Source organism: Phragmites australis, chromosome 1, assembly GCF_958298935.1.
Source record: "Phragmites australis chromosome 1, lpPhrAust1.1, whole genome shotgun sequence".
NCBI classification, from domain to species: domain Eukaryota; kingdom Viridiplantae; phylum Streptophyta; class Magnoliopsida; order Poales; family Poaceae; genus Phragmites; species Phragmites australis.
In genome coordinates this window covers 45,310,409-45,328,581 of record NC_084921.1, presented here as the reverse complement: position 1 = coordinate 45,328,581, position 18,173 = coordinate 45,310,409, and the positions used below count along the sequence as shown (strand labels likewise).

At 43.5% G+C, this 18,173-nt stretch overlaps 3 protein-coding genes across 6 annotated transcripts; 1 reads left to right on the top strand and 2 right to left on the bottom strand.

The window, feature by feature from the left end:
• Positions 1 to 137: 137 nt before the first annotated feature.
• Positions 138 to 10,785, bottom strand: LOC133922124 (G-type lectin S-receptor-like serine/threonine-protein kinase At1g11330). Of its 4 annotated transcripts, none has more exons than XM_062367316.1 (8): positions 10,412 to 10,780; positions 9,035 to 10,311; positions 8,749 to 8,847; positions 8,464 to 8,642; positions 1,471 to 1,681; positions 1,139 to 1,376; positions 872 to 1,022; positions 138 to 775 (listed from the first exon to the last, which is right to left on the bottom strand). In XM_062367316.1, exons 1-8 carry the CDS (start codon positions 10,525 to 10,527, stop codon positions 476 to 478), a joined length of 2,571 nt encoding a protein of 856 aa, XP_062223300.1. In that variant the 5' UTR covers positions 10,528 to 10,780; the 3' UTR covers positions 138 to 475. The 4 variants fall into 4 exon arrangements, with proteins under 4 accessions (XP_062223300.1, XP_062223309.1, XP_062223322.1 ...); XM_062367325.1 differs by having other exon boundaries at positions 9,035 to 10,306; positions 10,412 to 10,779; XM_062367338.1 differs by lacking the exon at positions 138 to 775 and having other exon boundaries at positions 900 to 1,038; positions 10,412 to 10,785.
• A 2,201-nt stretch (positions 10,786 to 12,986) lies between these two features.
• Positions 12,987 to 13,416, top strand: LOC133922120 (calcium-binding protein PBP1-like). Its single transcript, XM_062367303.1, has one exon. It carries the CDS (start codon positions 13,029 to 13,031, stop codon positions 13,371 to 13,373), a length of 345 nt encoding a protein of 114 aa, XP_062223287.1. The 5' UTR covers positions 12,987 to 13,028; the 3' UTR covers positions 13,374 to 13,416.
• Positions 13,417 to 13,636: 220 nt separating this feature from the next.
• LOC133922110 (frataxin, mitochondrial-like) lies at positions 13,637 to 15,802 on the bottom strand. The gene is made up of 5 exons (XM_062367290.1): positions 15,264 to 15,802; positions 14,752 to 14,824; positions 14,588 to 14,635; positions 14,381 to 14,475; positions 13,637 to 13,919 (listed from the first exon to the last, which is right to left on the bottom strand). The coding sequence occupies exons 1-5, from the start codon at positions 15,512 to 15,514 to the stop codon at positions 13,790 to 13,792; spliced, it is 597 nt and encodes a 198-aa protein (XP_062223274.1). The 5' UTR covers positions 15,515 to 15,802; the 3' UTR covers positions 13,637 to 13,789.
• Positions 15,803 to 18,173: the final 2,371 nt, after the last annotated feature.

Sequence of the window (18,173 nt, the reverse complement as noted above, 5' to 3'; positions counted from 1 at the left end):
TTATATGATTCTTGCCGGCAGAATCTGCGATTTTATGACTTAGCTATGATTCTACAATTTACATCTTACCTTAGGACTTCCGATCCGAATTAGAATCTGCGATTTTAACAACCTTGGTAAAGCTGCACAACTAGAAATAGGCACCAACAACGGGCAGGTGGCTTCCAGATATAGATTATAGAGGAGCAGTTTTGGGACCTACTACTACATGGCCCGGTGAAGCAGTAGAAATCAGGAAGTCATAATGCTAAGTTGGCATTGCCAACCATACAGTCCACAAAACGCTTCATCTAACAATCATTGCAGGTCATTTAACCAATAAGGGAATATGGTTCAGATTATCAGATCAACCACTCTATAAGTTGAGCTAAAATTTTAGGTTAACGTGCTATAACTTGTGCAGTAAACAAGCAGGTTCGATTAAGTGTAGCGCTTGCCTTCACCAAGCAAAGAACAGCAGCAGCTTGAGATGGTACTATCTACCATCCAAGTTGGTAATCGAAAGACCATTCAGGGAGCATGTTTCTTCAGGGATATCAGTTCCATCGGGAAGAAACATGGAGAGGAAACCAGGTTGCTCTGGGTCTGGTAAGGTGATATTTTCATTAGTAATCATCGAAATGACTTCAGTCATGGAAGGTCGATCCGCAGCTTTCTCTTGAACACACAACAAGCTGACATGAACACATCTTTGTACCATATTCTCAGGACATCTACCGTGTAATGCTTTATCAATGAGCTCACGGCATCTGCCTTCTTTCCATAATTCCCATGCCTGCGAAGTTCAGTTGCAGCGAGCCAGTCACCAAGTTAGAAGTGCACCACTTAGAAAATTATGAAACATTTTGCGCTTGTTAGAACTTTTGCTTACAAGACCAAGGAGGTAAATAGAGTTGTCACGTCGATGAGATCCTGAATTTCTTGTTCCACTGATGATCTCCAGAAGCAAGACTCCATAGCTAAATACATCGGACTTAACAGAGAAAATGCCTGCCATAGCATATTCAGGAGCCATGTAGCCACTGAAAGAATAGTAGTCTATTTAACTCAATATCCATTTTTCAATCTAGAGAACATTATAGCTTCATAAGTCAAATGCAAAAGGAAGGCTAGAAGCACACAGTAAGCAAGTACTTACTATGTCCCAACAACTCTTTTCGTATTAGCTTGTGTTCCTTTAGGATCAAATATTCTTGCCATTCCAAAGTCTGAGATCTTAGGGTTCATATCAATGTCCAACAAAATGTTGCTTGCTTTCAGGTCCCTATGAATAATTCTCAGCCGAGAATGCTTGTGGAGATAAATAAGACCTTGTGCAACTCCTTCAATTATGTTAATCCGCATTTCCCAGTCTAACAAAGCCCTTCGTGATTGTTCTTGAGAGAGAAAGAAAAATACAGTAACTGATTCAAGAAGGCAGCTGAGAGAAAAAAGAAGCATCAAGTATTAAAAAGGGAAAATCAAACATACCAAATAAGAAGAAATCCAAGCTTTTGTTTGGCATGTACTCATAAACTAGTAACATTTCTTCCTCTTGAATGCAACAACCTAACAGCAAAACTAAATTCCTATGCTGAAGCTTAGAAATCAGCAGGATTTCGTTCTTAAACTCCAGTAACCCTTGCCCTGAATTTGCTGCTAGTCTCTTAACAGCAATCTCCTGACCATCTGGTAAGTTTCCCTATAGAATGGTTTCAACATAGTTAGACATTAGATAACACAGTTATTAAAAAAAAATGACTAATCGTCCTAAATATGACTTTTTTTCAGGAGGAAAAAAGACGAAGGAAATATGTCCCATAATATTCTGACCGTCATCTTAGGCCAATCTATATTGAATTCCCTTAACTGATTGATCAAACAGCACACTTACTTTTCAATACAGAAATAACAAGTGGATGCATAAGTAGATGATGTGTATTTATGAATATTTTACGGCAGCCACTGGGCAAAGATACTTAAACAGTGTTTGGCAGGACTCTAGATACTAGCTCCACCTCAGATTTAGAGTTTTTAGGCTAAATTAAAGTGGTTTAAGCCTCTATTTTTAGTTTGAAATGAGAACAAGAAGGCTCACCCAAACATCCATTGTTAGAGTCACAGGATCTTAAGGCGTAGCCCAGGCCCGGAGGTGCTTGAGGACCAACCGGTGGTTGGCGGGTAGGCGCCGAAGGAGAGCGAGAGAGGTAAGGGAAGACTAAACTTTAGTTTATTGCTTGATTCCTCTCGTACAGGAATAGGCTTGCTTATATAGCAACATCTGATTACTAGTCAGTAATGGACTCTACTTCTAATTCAATTTGGACTTTCCTAAAATAAACTGAACTTAACTTATTCTTAAACTCCTAATCTGATACGGATTCAATTTGAATCCTTGTCTGAATTCCCTACTGCTGACTTAGCCTTCCTCCTCTGATAAGTAATGTCGTATATAACATCTCTCCCCTCCTCGCGAAACAACTCGTCCTTGAGCTAAAATGGTGGATATTCTGCCACTGGTTCCCGTGTCTGGAGGGAAGCCTGCAGCACCTTTTCTGGAACTAGAAGAGCGCAGCCATCTTCAATGGGGGAAGAGGAGGTAAAGCTGGTGGTGGCGTGCCATGAAATTTCTTGAGAAGGCCCACATGAAATACATCTTGTAAACGAGTGTTGACTGGAAACTGAAGGCGATATGCCACTTCATTGATGCATTTTGTAATCTTATATGGTCCATAATACCGTGGACCTAGCTTCCCTTTAACCTTCCCAGAGAGTGATGCTGCTTGTCTATGAAGGAACCGCAGCCATACCCAATCGCCTACAGAATAGGACACCTGACGATGACGCTGATCATAATAAAGCTTGGCATGCTGCTGTGCTTGCAAGAGTCGTTCACAGACATCTTCAAGAAACTAATCTCTATCACGTAAAGATGTTTCCACCGCTCCTACCTTGGCTGACCCAGGAACATAAGATAACATGGAGGGAGGAGCACAACCATAGACTAGTTTGAAAGGAGTGCCCTGAAGTGTTGAATGAAAAGATGTATTATAATAATACTCGGCCCATGGAAACCATTCAAGCTAACAGCGAGGATGATCACCCGTTAAACACATGGTGACTACTTTGTTAACAACCTCTGTTTGCCCATCAAATCGAGGATGAAACACCAAGCTCATGTGAAGGCGAATATCAGCCATGCAGAATAGATCCCTCCAAAAGTTGCTAGTAAATACCGGATCATGATCACTAACAATAGAACGAGGGAAACCGTGCAAGCGCACAATCCCTTCAAAGAAAGCCCGGGCCAATGAATTTGCTGTATATGGATGTCCCAATGGAATGAAGTGGGCGTACTTAGAAAAACGATCAATCACCAAAAGGATAACTGATTTGCCTTGCACATTGGGTAGTCCTTCAACGAAATCCATGGCAATGTTAGTCCAAATTGACGATGGTACCTCCAAAGGTTTGAGCAGTTCGGCCGGATGCATGTGTTCTATTTTATTGCGTTGACAAGTGATGCAACATTTAACATAACCTTCCACAAGTTGGCATGCTCTAGGCACATAAAAAACTGCACTCAATCTATGCACTGTCTTCTGAATCCCCTCATGAGCAGCGTGTGCAGATGCCAAGATGGACTGCAGATTTAGTGAAGAGGCAGGAACATAAATTCGTCTATCCCAAATTAAGAGACCGTCTGAGAAAGACCACAGCGGACCCAATTCGCTGGCCTAAAACTTGGCGTACATATCCTGTAACTCGCTTGATGCACTAAACTCACGACAAAGATCATCGAAAAGAGTAAAGGCTAGTCCTGTAAGAGCCAACACTTGCTGTTCTTCTAAACTATCTCGCCTGGACAAAGCATCAGAAACAACATTAAGGTGGCCTGGTTTCAATTCCACGGTGAAATCATAGCCAAAAAGCTTGTTGACCCACTGATGTTGGGTATCGTGGAGAGTCGTTGATCCAATAAAACTTCAAGCTATAGGGATCTATGTGCACCATGAAATGCTGCCCCCACAGGTATGGTCTCCAATGTTTTACTACTTGTACAAGTCCAATGAGCTCACGCTCGTACGCTGCTAGTTTGGTATGACATGGTGCAATAGGCTTGCTGAAATAGGCGATGGGACCAGCACCCTGATGAAGAACATCGCCAAACCCATTGCTTGATGCATCACACTCAACAATGAAGCCTTTGGAAACATCTGGAAGCTGCTGTACTAGAGTTGTAGAAAGGGCTATCTTGAGAGCATTGAATGTAGAATTTGCCCCCTCGGACCAAAGAAAAGCTTCTTTCTTCAAAAGCTTGGTCAACGGTGCAGCAATCATACCAAAATTTTGGATGAATTTACAGTAACACCCTACTAATCCCAAGAATCCGCAGAGATGTCAGACCGTTCGTAGAGTAGGCCATTAGGTCACAGCCACCACCTTGCTTGCATCCATAGCAACACCTGCGACGAAACAACATGTCCCAAGTAACCAACAGAAACTTCACCGAACAAACACTTGGAACGCTTGAGAAAGAGCTTGTGGTGTCGCATTACTAAGAGAACTGTCCTAAGGTGCTGGAGATGCTCAAACTAAGAGTTGCTATAAAGCAAAATATCATAAAAAAAAGATAAGCACAAATCGACGAAGGAAAGGTCGCAAGATATCATTCATTAATGCCTGGAAGGTTGCTGGAGCATTTGTGAGACCAAAAGGCATGACCAAAAATTCCCAGTGGCCACGATGGGTACGGAATGTCATTTTCTTGATATCATCAACATGCATACGAACTTGGTGATAGCCAGAACGCAAATCAAGCTTGGAGAAGAACCTTGTGCCACTGAGTTCATCCAAGAGCTCACCGACAACCGGAACTGGGAACTTATCCTTGACTGTTTGCGCGTTGAGGGCACGATAATCCACACACATACGCCAAGACCCATCCTGCTTCTTAACAAGGAGGACCGGGAAAGAAAATTCTAAGCTATTGGGTCAGATCGTACCTTGCTTGAGCATCTCGACACACTATCGTTCCAACTCATCCTTTTGTAGCTGAGGATAGCGGTAAGGTCTAACCGATGCAGGTGTAGCCCTGGGTAGAAGATGAATGTGATGATCTTGAGAGCGTGCTGGAGGTAGTCCCTGGGGCTCGGCGAAGAGGTCGGAAAACTCATTGAGGACGTCAGCCAACATGGAATTTGCTGTGCAAACCACAGACCAAGCTTGTAGCGTGCAGCAATACCTTCCCATGTGATGGATGTGTTGTTGCAACACAAGGACATGTGGCGGTTAGGAAAGTCCCATAGAATTGGTCCAAGTGTGCGTAGCCACTACACACCAAGGATGACGTCAAAGCCTCCTAGTGGAATAACGAAGCAATCAACAGTAAAAGGGGTGCCTTTAATGCAGAGAGGCACACCAAGACACAACCCGCCGCTAGACACTTTGTTGCCACTGGCGACATGGACCCTGAGGTTAGGCTAAGCTTCTGGAGTCAAGCCGAGGCGAGAAGCAACATCTTCACTGATGAAATTATGTGTTGAGCCTGAATCCATGAGAACGATCACCTTACAAGATGGGAGGACTATAGGCATCTACATAGTTTCGACTGCCCAAAGACTCCATAGACCCATGAGGGCGGACAGGGATACTTGTAGTACTTCCTATGTAGATATATCAGCTGGAGAAGTATCATCTTCAAGAAAATCCTCAACTTCAATGAAGAAAAGACGTTGGCAGCGGTGACCTTGGACGTACTGCTCATCACAATTGAAACATAGGCCCTACTTGCGACGATCTGCCATCTCGGTTGGTGTGAGCCAATGTAGCACCCTTGATGCAGAGGAGGCCAGAGCTGCTAAGTTGCCTTGAGGCGCGCCGGAGACCGAAGGGCCTGAAGCTGTGTTGGCCACCACAGCCACAGGTGCAGACGCACGCATGAACGGACGCGCAGAAGAACGCATACACTATGTGAAAACAGGCAGCCCTGACCGATTGCGGCGCTCATAAGAAAGAGCGAGACTGACAGCTTCATCAATATCCGTCAAGCGGGCGAGCTCGACATCAGTCCGGAGAGGTTATGGGAGCCCCATGGTGAACAACTCAACTTGATCTTTGTTAGTGAGGTGAGGAGAACGATGGAGTTAGTGGTTGAAGCGTTCTTGGTAATCGGCGACCGTCCTATTGAAAGGAAGACGAGCAAGCGTACCCAACTTGTTGGTCTGCATGGGAGGGCCAAACTTGCAGTGGCATAACTCCGTGAATTGTCTCCAAGATGGATGTCCTTTGACCTTTTGGTATTTATGGTACCACAGGTGAGCATCCCCTGTTAAATGAAACGAATCAAGCCACACCTTATCGAAATCCGTTGTGCGCTGGCCTTCAAAGAATTGCTCACAGCGAACAAGCCATGAGTGGGTCTTTCGTGCCATCATACTGAGGAAATTCGAGTTTGGTGTATTTGGGAACAGTGATGCTGGGGTTGAGGGATGGATTGGGGTAGGAGGGTATGTTGGGTGGCTAAGTTGTGGAGGGCAAACTTGCTGGTGAGTGATGGACGATGGTGGATAAGCCGACTGGGTGTGGGGAAGAGCCATCTGATATTGGTATGGTGGGATTTGGATAGGATGTGGGTGGGATATATGCATCGGTATAAGGATTGAATGGTTCAGAGGTTGATGGCAGGTATGTGAAGCTAATAGCAGGGGCTGGAGGCATGGCAGTGATGGTGGCCAGAAGTTGGGTGGAGGGAAGTGGCTGCTGAGGATGTGTGGAGGATGAGGCATCACTAACAAGGCCCGGCAAAGACAAAGGAAGAGGTGCAAGGGGTGGAGGTGCGGCTCAGGTCTCTAACTCCGCAAACTTGGTTGCCAAATCGTCCAAAAGCTGTTGTATTGTTGCATGGCCTTCAATGATCGGCTTCCAGGAAGCCATCTGGTGCAGGATCATGTCGACCGATGCCTGGAGCGACGTGGTGGCCGACGTGGTGGCGTCCTTGTCGACGGTGTGAGGCGACGATATGGGCTCTGATACTAAGTTGTTAGAACCACATGATCTTAGGACGTAGCCAGGCCCGGAGGTGCTTGAGGACCAACCAGTGGTTGGTGGGTAGGCGCTGTTGCTAGCACAGATGACACGAAGGAGAGTGAGAGAGGTAAGGGAAGACTAAACTTTAGTTTATTGCTTGATTCCTCTCGTACAGGAATAGACTTACTTATATAGCAACTTCTGATTACTAGTCCGTAATGGACTCTACTTCTAATTCAATCTAGACTTTCCTAAAATAAATTGAACTTAACTTATTCTTAAACTCCTAATCTGATACGGATTCAATTTGAATCCTTGATCAAATTCCCTACTGCTGACTTAGCCTTCCTTATCTGATAAGTAATGCCATACATAACATCCGTGGTGTCCCCCCCCCCCCCCCCCCCGGGACCCACGGATTCTTGGAGCTAGGAATACCCAGCTCAAAAAAAATTAAGCTGAAGCTCTACCAGAGAGGAAAATATAAGGATAGGGCTGAACCAAAGAAAAAATAAAATTCAATGAATGAATCTGTCCAACATGGTATCAATATCTAGATGCAATATTTCACTAGTTTTCACGAGATATGCCATCCACTCTATAATCACTATTGAATCTGAGTACAAAACACACCCCAAGAGAGTGCCATTATATTATAATCCCCCTGCTACTAAATTCCAGACTTCCAGTTTGATAAACAAAAAATGCATTAAAAAAGGCACTCAATAAATCGTAAAATCTTGAACCTGCTACAGCAGACAATTCAATAAATCACAATACAATCTAGGAACCCAACTATTTATATAAACAAGAAAACTGAAAGACACATATATTCGTTATTTATTGACATCCTCAGCTAAGTTGGCTACAATGTTAGATGTAAAGACTTTCTTCAGTCATTGATAATACAAAATTTCCATACTGAACTGTAAGATTAGGATAGAAATACCACACTAATGTGTGGGCTTAATCCAAGTTAAATAAAAGATTGTCGACAGACTGTACTTTCTTGATCTTATATATTGGTACATAGCCTGTTCTCGAAGTTACACAGAAAGATAATTTAAAAGTGGGAAAAAAACTTCAGTGTTACAAAACGTGTTTCAATCAAATCAATACTATAATAACCATACAGTTAGTGTATATGCCAAGCAAAGTCAAGATGAATAACTTTCTGTTGTTTAACATGGGTATAATTTTGTAATTATGTTGGTATATTTTAAAAAAATGGCACCTCATCTCCATGTCGTGTGACAAATCCCTCATAAGTTTAATATCCTATCTTCAGTTTTCCTTTTCCATGTAAATCACAAGATAGGGGCATTCACTAGGGTCACTTGCCCAAAAACATACAGCTATAAATGTTTGACCACATGCATCAGAACCAACACTCTTCTTTTGTTTTTGAAATGCTCATAAACATGTGAAAATATGAGATTGAAGAACATAGGGTACCTTGTACACAGGGCCAAACCCCCCTTCTCCAAGCTTGTTTTCTGTTGAAAAATTGTCGGTAGCGTTTGTTATTTGTGAAAAGGAAAACATCATAAAATGAGAGCTTGTCTCTTCACTCTCCCAAAGTTTGAATGTATCCGAAATCATTAAGGAGAGGTGACCATGCTCTTTTCCTTTCCCTGATTGATAAAAAGAGACTTATTGTCATGTTTCACCTGCACTGCATATAAGAAAAATGGTACTTTCTTTAACTATTAAAGAGTTTATATGACTTCTAATCATTACCTTTATTTTTTGATCTCCTAATCCAAATAAACAATATGAGACAAAAGATAAGAAATGCAACAGAAGGAAGTACACCAGCTAGCCAAAGTATTTTGTGACCTGAATAAGAAGAAAGAGAGTTTGTCAATTGAATTCATAATACTTTTTTAACGAGAATTTATTTTTTTTACAAGATAGTTTCATAATACTTTCCAAACTGGGACTAATTACTTCTGTTTCAAGTAGCCAATTCTTCGCGTACTGTCCTAAATAACACAAATACTTCAGTATGATATACATTTCATACCTGAACTACTGATTGATTCTAACTCTGAGGCAGCCACACGAAGACAAAGAGTTCCTACTCCACTCCCATTATATCCATTCTGCATATTTGTTAGATTACCATGCCATAGGCTGCAACCATCCAATACAGAATAAGCATACGCAGTACAAGAGCAATTTATCATGCATGCTGATTGACATTCATTATCTCCCATAACAGACAGCTTCTCTCTATTGTCAGGAAGTCGCATACCAGGCATATCAATAAACCTATCACCATTACACTGCAGTGGGATTTGCCTTGTGCACCCTTTCCTGGTATTTTCTTGTAGTGCAAAACCTTTTGGACATTGACAATGGCGTATTGCTAACGCACTGTTGTTGCATATACCAAAAACTCCACATAAGTTAGGCACATCGCAACTAGCATGCTGGTTCCATAACAGAGTCCATGATTTAGCTTCAGGATCAAATTGTGCTATGTTCAATGAACCATTTGGATCCAACACAATCTTTGTCGTTTTGTTTCTAGGGTTGGGAGTGTATGTGCAAGAAAGGTTGTCACATAGAAATGAAACAGGGGTGACACTTATAGATGTTAGGTCTGGAATGAGAGAATTCATATCACCGTTCCAGCGTCCACTGGTCCAATATATGTTGCTCCCTTTCCACCAGATAATGAGTTGTAATGCATCAGTTATGCCTGGACCAAAGGAGTAATCCCCCATTGCTGGGTCATCATAGCTCTTCCATGAAGTCAGCAATTTACTACCAAGTGTAATATTCATTTCAGGAAGCCATGTATCAGTAGGAGAGTCAAAGCTCTGCCATATGATTTTGGATTGGTAGATCCTCAAGACAAAGTTGCCATTATCCAGTATTGCAGCCTCCACGTCTTGCACACCCATCCCATAAGACACAGTGAATGAGTTGCCACTGCCATCTAAAACTATCAGATTACTATGGTTATCAAACTTAAGTATGCCAGAATTATCTTGTAATGGATTGTTCCTATTAGCAACCCATACAACTGTCCTTTCTGGACCATTGTTGTGCCATACACCAACATATCGGTATCTTGAAGTTCCAGGGCTAAAGAAACCGAGCACAAACATTTTGTTCATGGACTCGAGGGTCTGCCCATCTGAAATTGATTGGTTTTGAAAGATGTTGTATGTTGCCATGGGAGCTGATAAACATCTTGTTGCTAATACAGAGAGAATCAGCAGATCAACAAGTGCGCTGTTCCTCCAAAAGCTAATTTTCCCAAACATGGCTGTCTCCAAGCATCCAACTAGGCTAATTGCAAACCAAAGTAGTGAGAGAGAGAGAGAGAGAGAGAGAGAGAGAGAAAGCTAATGATGATGATTAAGAGAAGAACATAAGCATGTCTCCGTACCTCTCTGAATTCTGAATGTTTCCAAATAAACGAAATGCTTCGTGCAATTGCTGTCCGGGAGTTTGGAAGCGGGGGTAAACAATTGTTCGCACAGATATCTCCGGCATCATGAACATTCAGAGCTGCCAGTTTTGAACTTTCCGTATGAAGCCAATTTTCCGATTGCCAGTCAAACCAGTCAACCACGGCAGTAGTCAATGCTCCAAAGCGACTCAAATATCTATAGCAGATAATACTTTGTGTGTTGAAACACGAATAATTGGGCAAACGGTTCTTCCAACTGAGAAGGTTATTTTGAGAGGGAACTGGCTAATGGCTATCTTTCAACTCCACCAATCATACGTCAAACTCTCCATTTGTTCGACTTCAACCGAAAATATAATCACAGCCTACGACATTTGAAAAAAAAAATCACACAGGAGATAACAAAATGGAAGGAAAAGCAGGTAATTCCAGCTTACCTATGAAACAAACAGAGTATATTTTGCAGATAAAAAGAGAAGAACACACCAGTAGTGCAATCGAAAGAATTGCATTATCATTATTTCCTGGCAAGTATGCATGATGCATCTGAATATCTGATAGTGTCCGTCCAAGCTGCCGATGCGTACCGGCCTATAAGAATCCCAAAATGTTGTTGCGACGCTGATATCCTGTTGAGAGCTGTAAGCGCGCGGAATACCGACTTCCATTTCAGAACCATCTCCTTGGGAGAATGGGAGGATAAGCCAATAATGTCGACTGTATCATTGAACCATCCATTGACTTGTTGGTCTCGCTTCTTCCTCTTCCACCGACAGACCGGATCCATTTTTGCACGAGCTGCCATCTCCTTCCTTCCATCCCTTCCAATCATTCAATGCCAGTGATCGCAGGAATAACCTACAGCCCAGAAAACTTAATTACGGCAGCTAAACACATAGATCAAACTCTGTAACCACGATTCTAGTTGCAGAAATGGCGTACCACGGTTCGAACTGTAGTAACAGCGCTAAAGCTTGCAAAAAGAAAAGTTGACGAGACAAGATGAATCACCTCACCTTCGCCTTCTCCGCCGGCCGCCGGCAACTAGTCATGGTGGTCGACGCCTGTACGGCTGCACAAGCGAGGAAGGCGAGGGCCTCGTCCCACTATCGGCTGTGACTGTGAGTGGCCTCGTCCGAAACCCACAAGGTCGGTCCCCAAAACTGGCCCAAGTTTGTGACCAAAGTAGGATGGTCCAGCCTGCTAAGCCGCTGAATGCAGACTTGAGAGCCGGGCCGAGCGAAACGAACAAAGACGTTAGGCCTTGTAGTCGGCCGGCACAGATGATAGAATCGCGATAAAACAGGCTGGCCAATCACACGACGGACCCTAAATTTCATTCGACTAGCTTGTAAATATTAGTCACTATAATATTAATAATAAATTTAAGATACGTAAATATAGATGTATTATAGAAGCATTGTCGAATGAATATATCAGGAGCGATATCATAATTTGATTGCAAATATGATAAAAAAAAGAATAGATTATTCGTTAATTTTCCTTCTAATTTTTTTATTTATTTTTATTAATAAAATATATCTTATATCCGTAGTCAATAATGAGATATGGAGACCGGAGAACGAGAATGAATAATAAAAATGAATAAATTATTAAAATTTTATTAGATATGAGAAAAATAAGAGAAGAAGCGATACAGGAATTAACTCGTTTTATATAATATAAAAAGATATTGGAGCGGCGGGCGAGCATTCCATCTAAGGAAACAGCGATGGGCAAGGATGATAACTCATTTTGTTGCCGTTTCCAGCTCCTTCAGTACCTTCGTTACAAAGAAACGACGCAATGAGTACCGATGCTGAAAATCATTTCGGAAATAACCTTTTCCCTCATGGAATTCGTGTGTGCGACACAAAAGCACGTCATACATGGCAAATATGCTGCAATTGACAAGCAACGGTAAGCAGGATCATAAGTCGAGCATAGCCTTGGAACGAAACTTCCTGATCGTTTATGTTCAGAAGACCACTCCCGAAATGCAGCACATCGGTCCATACTAGCACGGACGAGACGGTCTTAACTATACCATAACCGGAGAAAACAAAGTACCAGCAACGGATTGGGGAGTCAAAAACAAGCGATGACGTAACAGCAGGACTGACATGTTGGGGCCACACGCCGCTGGACTCTGAAACAGTCCAATTTATTATAATTATTATCAGCCACCTCTACCTAAGCTTCCGTTCATGCACGAACTTCCGATCACCACCCTTATCCATTTTCTTATGTGAGTATGACCCTGATTCACAAGTGTACTGCAAAAAGAAACATGACCCGTTCAAGAAATCAGTCCCAGAGCTCTGAGAACATCAGCCTTGCATTGCGTGTTGTTTCGCAGAAACCAGGCAAAAACCGCCGGACGCAGCAACCGCCTAAAATAGGCTCCGGATGCCGGCAATTACCAGTACTTTGGTTGGCATGAATGGAGAGACTGCTTCTAAGAACCTCATGGACTCCTCAAGTCTCCTACCATCACCCCCTTATATAAACACCCACAATGCTCCTCATTCTCCATCAACCACTGCCCCCTGCATAAATCTGGCTAACCATTGTCAGGTCTTCAATCTTCATCATGATCTTGCAGAATAATTCCAGTATGGGCGCAGACAAGGGCTCCCCCGTGCAGTTTGAAGACTTCCTGCCATCGATGGTGAGGAAGCTCGGGTCCGAGGGTCTGATTCAAGAGCTTTGCAAGGGGTTCCAGCTGCTGATGGACCCCAGGGCAGGCAAGATCACCTTTCAGAGCCTGAAGAGGAATGCAGCCAGTCTCGGGCTTGGGGACCTCCAGGACGATGAGCTCTCGGAGATGATGAGGGAAGGGGACCTAGATGGGGACGGGGTGCTGGATCAGATGGAGTTCTGCATTCTCACGGTCGGACTGAGCCCTGAGCTGATGGAAGAAGAGGCACATATATAATGTTTCAATATTGATGTAATTTGATCCTTGTTACTAGAATACAACAGAGTACAGCGATTGTCGTGTGATTCTGCATTCCGAATATAATCTGAAACTCTTGACTGCTCATGTAATGACTAATGATACCAACAAAAGGTAATAATTAGACAACAAACTACCATGTATCGCTACATCGTAGGATTACTTCATCCATATGGCTTATCAGAACAAAAAATATACGACTGATTCGCCTCGAAAAAAAAAGATATATGCCCAATGGATGATTTATCAACAAAGGGAAGTTATTTATTCCAAATAGTGCACAGGACGACAAAATTTTGTGGCAAACCATATTACAAGAGTATTTGTCTCATTCATAGTGGACATCAAGTGCGCTGCGCACCATCCAACCTAGCTGTGTGGCATTACTTGTACTGTTATGAAAGTTCTACTGGAGTACCACAGAGCTCACCAATCTCCTTCTCCAGAAGTTGCACAAGATTTGCTCCAGTCCGCCTGTATATCCAAACATTGGTTGCCGCATCCCAATCAAACCTAGAAGGCCCACTGCATTCAAATACAGATAGCATCTTTATATAAGAACAAACATTGCATACAAATTCAGTGAAGAGCTTTTGGGTATTATATTTACAAGATACCCAATTAGAAACTTTTTAGTGTGGCATCTAATTGATTGGAAATCAAGTATGAATAAATTTAGGAGCAACATCATAAGACACGTAACCATACCAGGTAAGTACCCAACCACATATCACAAATGCTCACTCTCTTTTATTCAGAACATGACATGTACTCCTTACACAGTTACAGGTACCGGAGATGCATTTCACCAGTACTAATGGCGTGTGTCCTGATACTATTAAATTAATTAATAAGTGTAACACAGTATCGAACCTCTAGCTTGACATAGGAGGATATACACTATGACAAACAGGATAATGACAATCAAATCCCAGTGTCTAATACACACAATGAAATGAACAACAAATACGATAGCACTTTCGTACCTCACAGGCGAAGATAGCCAAATTTGTCTATTTGGTGTTTGCTTGTTTAAAACATATGTCCCCAGATCCCCAAGCCTCAATGTCAAAACCTGATTCTGAAATATCAAATGAAAAGGAGGATGCGTCAACAATGGAATGCATAAAACACACACATAATAGCAAGAAGTTGCACGATGCTCCATTTGAAGGTTGCAACTTGCAACTAACCCCGTAGTCTATGTCAAAGCCATCCATCTGAATAGAGTCACCATATTCCTAAAACAGAGACATGGAGAACAATATTAACCAACGGTATGTTAACTTATTATGTTCTCAGCGAGGATTTGCTTAAGTGCTGAGATTTTAAGACCATAACAAAGAGGATTCATTACTTCAAGTTTTCCAAGCAAATCATGAATAATCTCATCTGCTAATTTATGAAACTCATCCTCTGGCATTATCAACCTGTTCAATGCACACAATCATAATCACCAACTATCCAATACAACAACAAATTGTATAAAGTAGAGACAATTAAACAAATGAAAAATCACATTTTATTCTAAATTGATGCGATTATTTTATATCAGTGGCTAGCCCAGCTTTCCACACTTCAGTGTTCTCTTGCACAATTCTTGATTTCAGTCACTATAATCTCTTCTAAAACTCCATTATCCATTGCCACTATATTGACAAAAGAGACAGCGTTTTGAGTACCTAATTTAGGGTCACCTTGCCATAGGCAGCTAATGACCACAAAATCCCAACCAAAATTGCCATATCAAACATTTCAACATGCACGCTTTAGACAATTTCTCCATGATCCATTCTCACTCAAGATCCGAACTACCATAGAATGCATTAACGCAACAACGAGATAAGACTGCGAGGTCGAGAAACAAACTTGTGGTCCACCGTAGACGGGCCGGGCGCATCTCCGGCGGACTGTGCCGCCTGGCGCGTCGACGAGATGGTCCTCGGAGAGAAGAGCAGCGCCGCTGGGGACCCGCCCGACGGCTGCGCCGTGGCGGCGGCGGCCGGGAGGGAGGGAGAGGTGGTCGCTTCCAGTAGATTGGCGGCTGAGAAGAGCTGGCGAGTACGAGACCGGAGCCGCCTTCCGGCAGTGAGGCCCAGGAGAAGCTTTCGCGACGCCATGGCCGCCCCCGCCGCCGCCTCTGTGTGTGTGTGTGTGTGTGTGTGTGTGTGTGTGTGTGTGTGTGATTGATGACACTCGCCTACCAGAGGATGGTTGAGGCCGCCGGCTACCCCGCGCACGGCCGGTGTGGGCCGAATCTACGCAGCAGCTCACGAAAGGCGGAGAGGCGGCGCAACCTTGCTCCGACGGACACAGGTGAGGATGGGGTGCGGGCACGGCGATGGAAGGTTCCCGATCGGTGCCCGCGATCGGGTCACGTGTCGAGACGGCTGCTCCAGGTCCAGTGGAACCCTAACGTGCGCCTGGTGGGCGCTGGCCCAGCGTGTACTAAACTATGGACCCAGCATTTGGGCTGATCCGACCTAAGGCATGACAGCCCAGCCCACTTACCTCTTCCACATAGTTCCGGCTCCAGGTTTATCTCAGATCTGGTATTTATAAATTTATAAGTATATATTTTTAATTTAGAATATGAATAATATAACTCATTTAAATACGTTCGGTGTACTCTCACTCAAAATTTCTAGAGTTAGAAATATATTGCTCAAAGAATTCTTGAAGTTGGAGCTCTGTTAAACAGATTATTGCACTTGCAATTTATCCTATTTATCTCACAACGGGATTAAATTTGTTCTTTAAGTTTTCATAGATGTAATATATACCCACAGATACATCTGAGAATTTGAAGATCTTTTAAATATGATTTTTAATAAATCTGCACTGTTTTCAATAACCAGCTCGTTTTCACCTGATATGCACCCATGTTTATTCTGGAATTAATGTGTATCACAGAAGATGTTCTCGAGTTTTTCTTACAGTATGAAATAGCTTTCTACCAGCCTGCTCATACTTTTATCTTTCTAACAGAACAAAGTGGCCGGCCAGAATTTGAATGTCTGGGATAGGGTAAGTACCACCATAAGTTGTATCTAAGGATTTTGTTCCTTCTGGGCAAAAGGAGTTCGAGAACCTCCGCTCTTGTTGAAAAGAGGACTAAGGGGCCGTTTGGTAGAGCTCCCAGAGCTGATTCCTGGCTGGAATCAGGGGGAGCTCTGCCAAACAGCAGAATCAGGCTTTAGCTCCCCGGCTGAATCCGTGGGAGTGATTCTCTGATTCTGCTGATTCTGGGGAGCTATCTATTTGTAGGGAGCCTCCCATCGCTCCCAAAACGTGAGTACCCCTAGACCCACCCTTCTCCAAACACCGTGTTGTCCTCTTCCAGCTATGATCACGATTTGGAGATTGACGGAGGAGAGCAAGAAGATGTTGCACTATGTTGCCTGCCGCCGTCGTCGGCCGCAGGGCGCTCTCCACGGCTGGGGTGCACGCGCAAGCCGCCGAGGACTCCACATTCGTGGAGGTGTGGAATAAGGTGGCCCCCAACATCGAGGCTCCAAAGATGCCCATGACCCTAATGCAGCCATGCCCGCCCACGCTAGCCGCCATCCCCACCAAATTTTGGTAGTGTCCTTGCCTCACCAAACTCAACGTCAACTTCGTCCCCACCGCCATCCCCACCAAACTCAACGTCAACTTCGTCCTCCCGTACAAGTCCGAGATCGCCAACAAGAGGTTGACATGGTAATTGTACCAGCTATAACTGGTTAGATGGGTGTTTTGCTAGGTCATGTTGCCACAATCGCAGAGCTTAAGCCTGATGTTCTCTCGATACTGGTGAATATTTCTCTATGAGCTCATAGACCTAATGATGCTGCTCTCCATGAACCAACCAGAGAGGAAGGGGAGGGGCCAAATATGACAAAACGAAGGAGGCGTCCTGAGGAAGACAAATAGTAGAGAGCTCTCTAGAGTTGTGTGGACAGCATGTTGAGTGATGTGTTATGCTCTTGTGTGCTGACCAGAGAAGAGAGAGAAAGTAAAAAAGATACAACATGTGAGATTTATTCGTAAGTGAGATAGAAAAGATAGTCGTTAAAATATAAAGAGTGAGATATAGAGAGTTTATTGGAAAGTGAAACACTATATGAAGTAAATTTTATTGAAAATGTTTTTTTATATCAGGATATAGAAAATAAGTTTTAGAGAGGTTCTTAAGGTGCTCTTAAATCATCATCACCGCGTGGAGTAGTAAGATATGCTAAGCGTAAAGGGCGCGGTGGCCCGATTTGCTTGTCCCGGGAAGGTGAATACTTGAGGATTCCATTGCGAGATCACGACAACATTTCACGCTGGCAACAACGCAAGTACGCAGGTTCTGGTCAGATATGAACTACGCTCTTTACGGATGGATTGGACAGATGCTGCAAAGTGACTGGACGAGCGGGCAACCCGATGCTACCGGTGATAGTTGAAGGAGAAGAATTAGAGGAGAGCTCGTCTGAAGCTTCGAATGTGGGTAAAGGAATATGATCAAGCGCATTGAGCTGCAGGACACATGGCCTGGTCAAATTAGTCGGTGCAGCTGAGTGCGTATCCATCCTTCGAATGGTCGTCACCCCGTCATGCTCTGCAAGTCTGTTTTGCACGAAACGGATGCTGGTAGGCGATGCCATTTTTCTTATCAACTTACTAATTCTAGGCCACGTAGAGGGATGGCTGATTGCCGGCGTGACGCGATGACCGATGGGTGCCGTGCATCTCCGCTGATAGAGTCGATCGTTGCGGTGGGATTGGGAGTCAACAGTCCCCAGCGCGTAC

Coding starts and splice junctions, on each gene's coding strand:
- LOC133922120 (XM_062367303.1), top strand. CDS start 13,029: ATGATCTTGCAGAATAATTCCAGTATGGGCGCAGACAAGGGCTCCCCC.
- LOC133922110 (XM_062367290.1), bottom strand. CDS start 15,514: ATGGCGTCGCGAAAGCTTCTCCTGGGCCTCACTGCCGGAAGGCGGCTC. Junction 14,636..14,751: donor ATTTGCTTGGAAAACTTGAA/GTAATGAATCCT, acceptor TCTCTGTTTTAG/GAATATGGTGACTCTATTCA. Junction 14,476..14,587: donor GCTTTGACATAGACTACGGG/GTTAGTTGCAAG, acceptor TTGATATTTCAG/AATCAGGTTTTGACATTGAG.
- LOC133922124 (XM_062367316.1), bottom strand. CDS start 10,527: ATGTTCATGATGCCGGAGATATCTGTGCGAACAATTGTTTACCCCCGC. Junction 8,643..8,748: donor TAGGAGATCAAAAAATAAAG/GTAATGATTAGA, acceptor TTTATCAATCAG/GGAAAGGAAAAGAGCATGGT. Junction 776..871: donor CTATTTACCTCCTTGGTCTT/GTAAGCAAAAGT, acceptor TGAACTTCGCAG/GCATGGGAATTATGGAAAGA.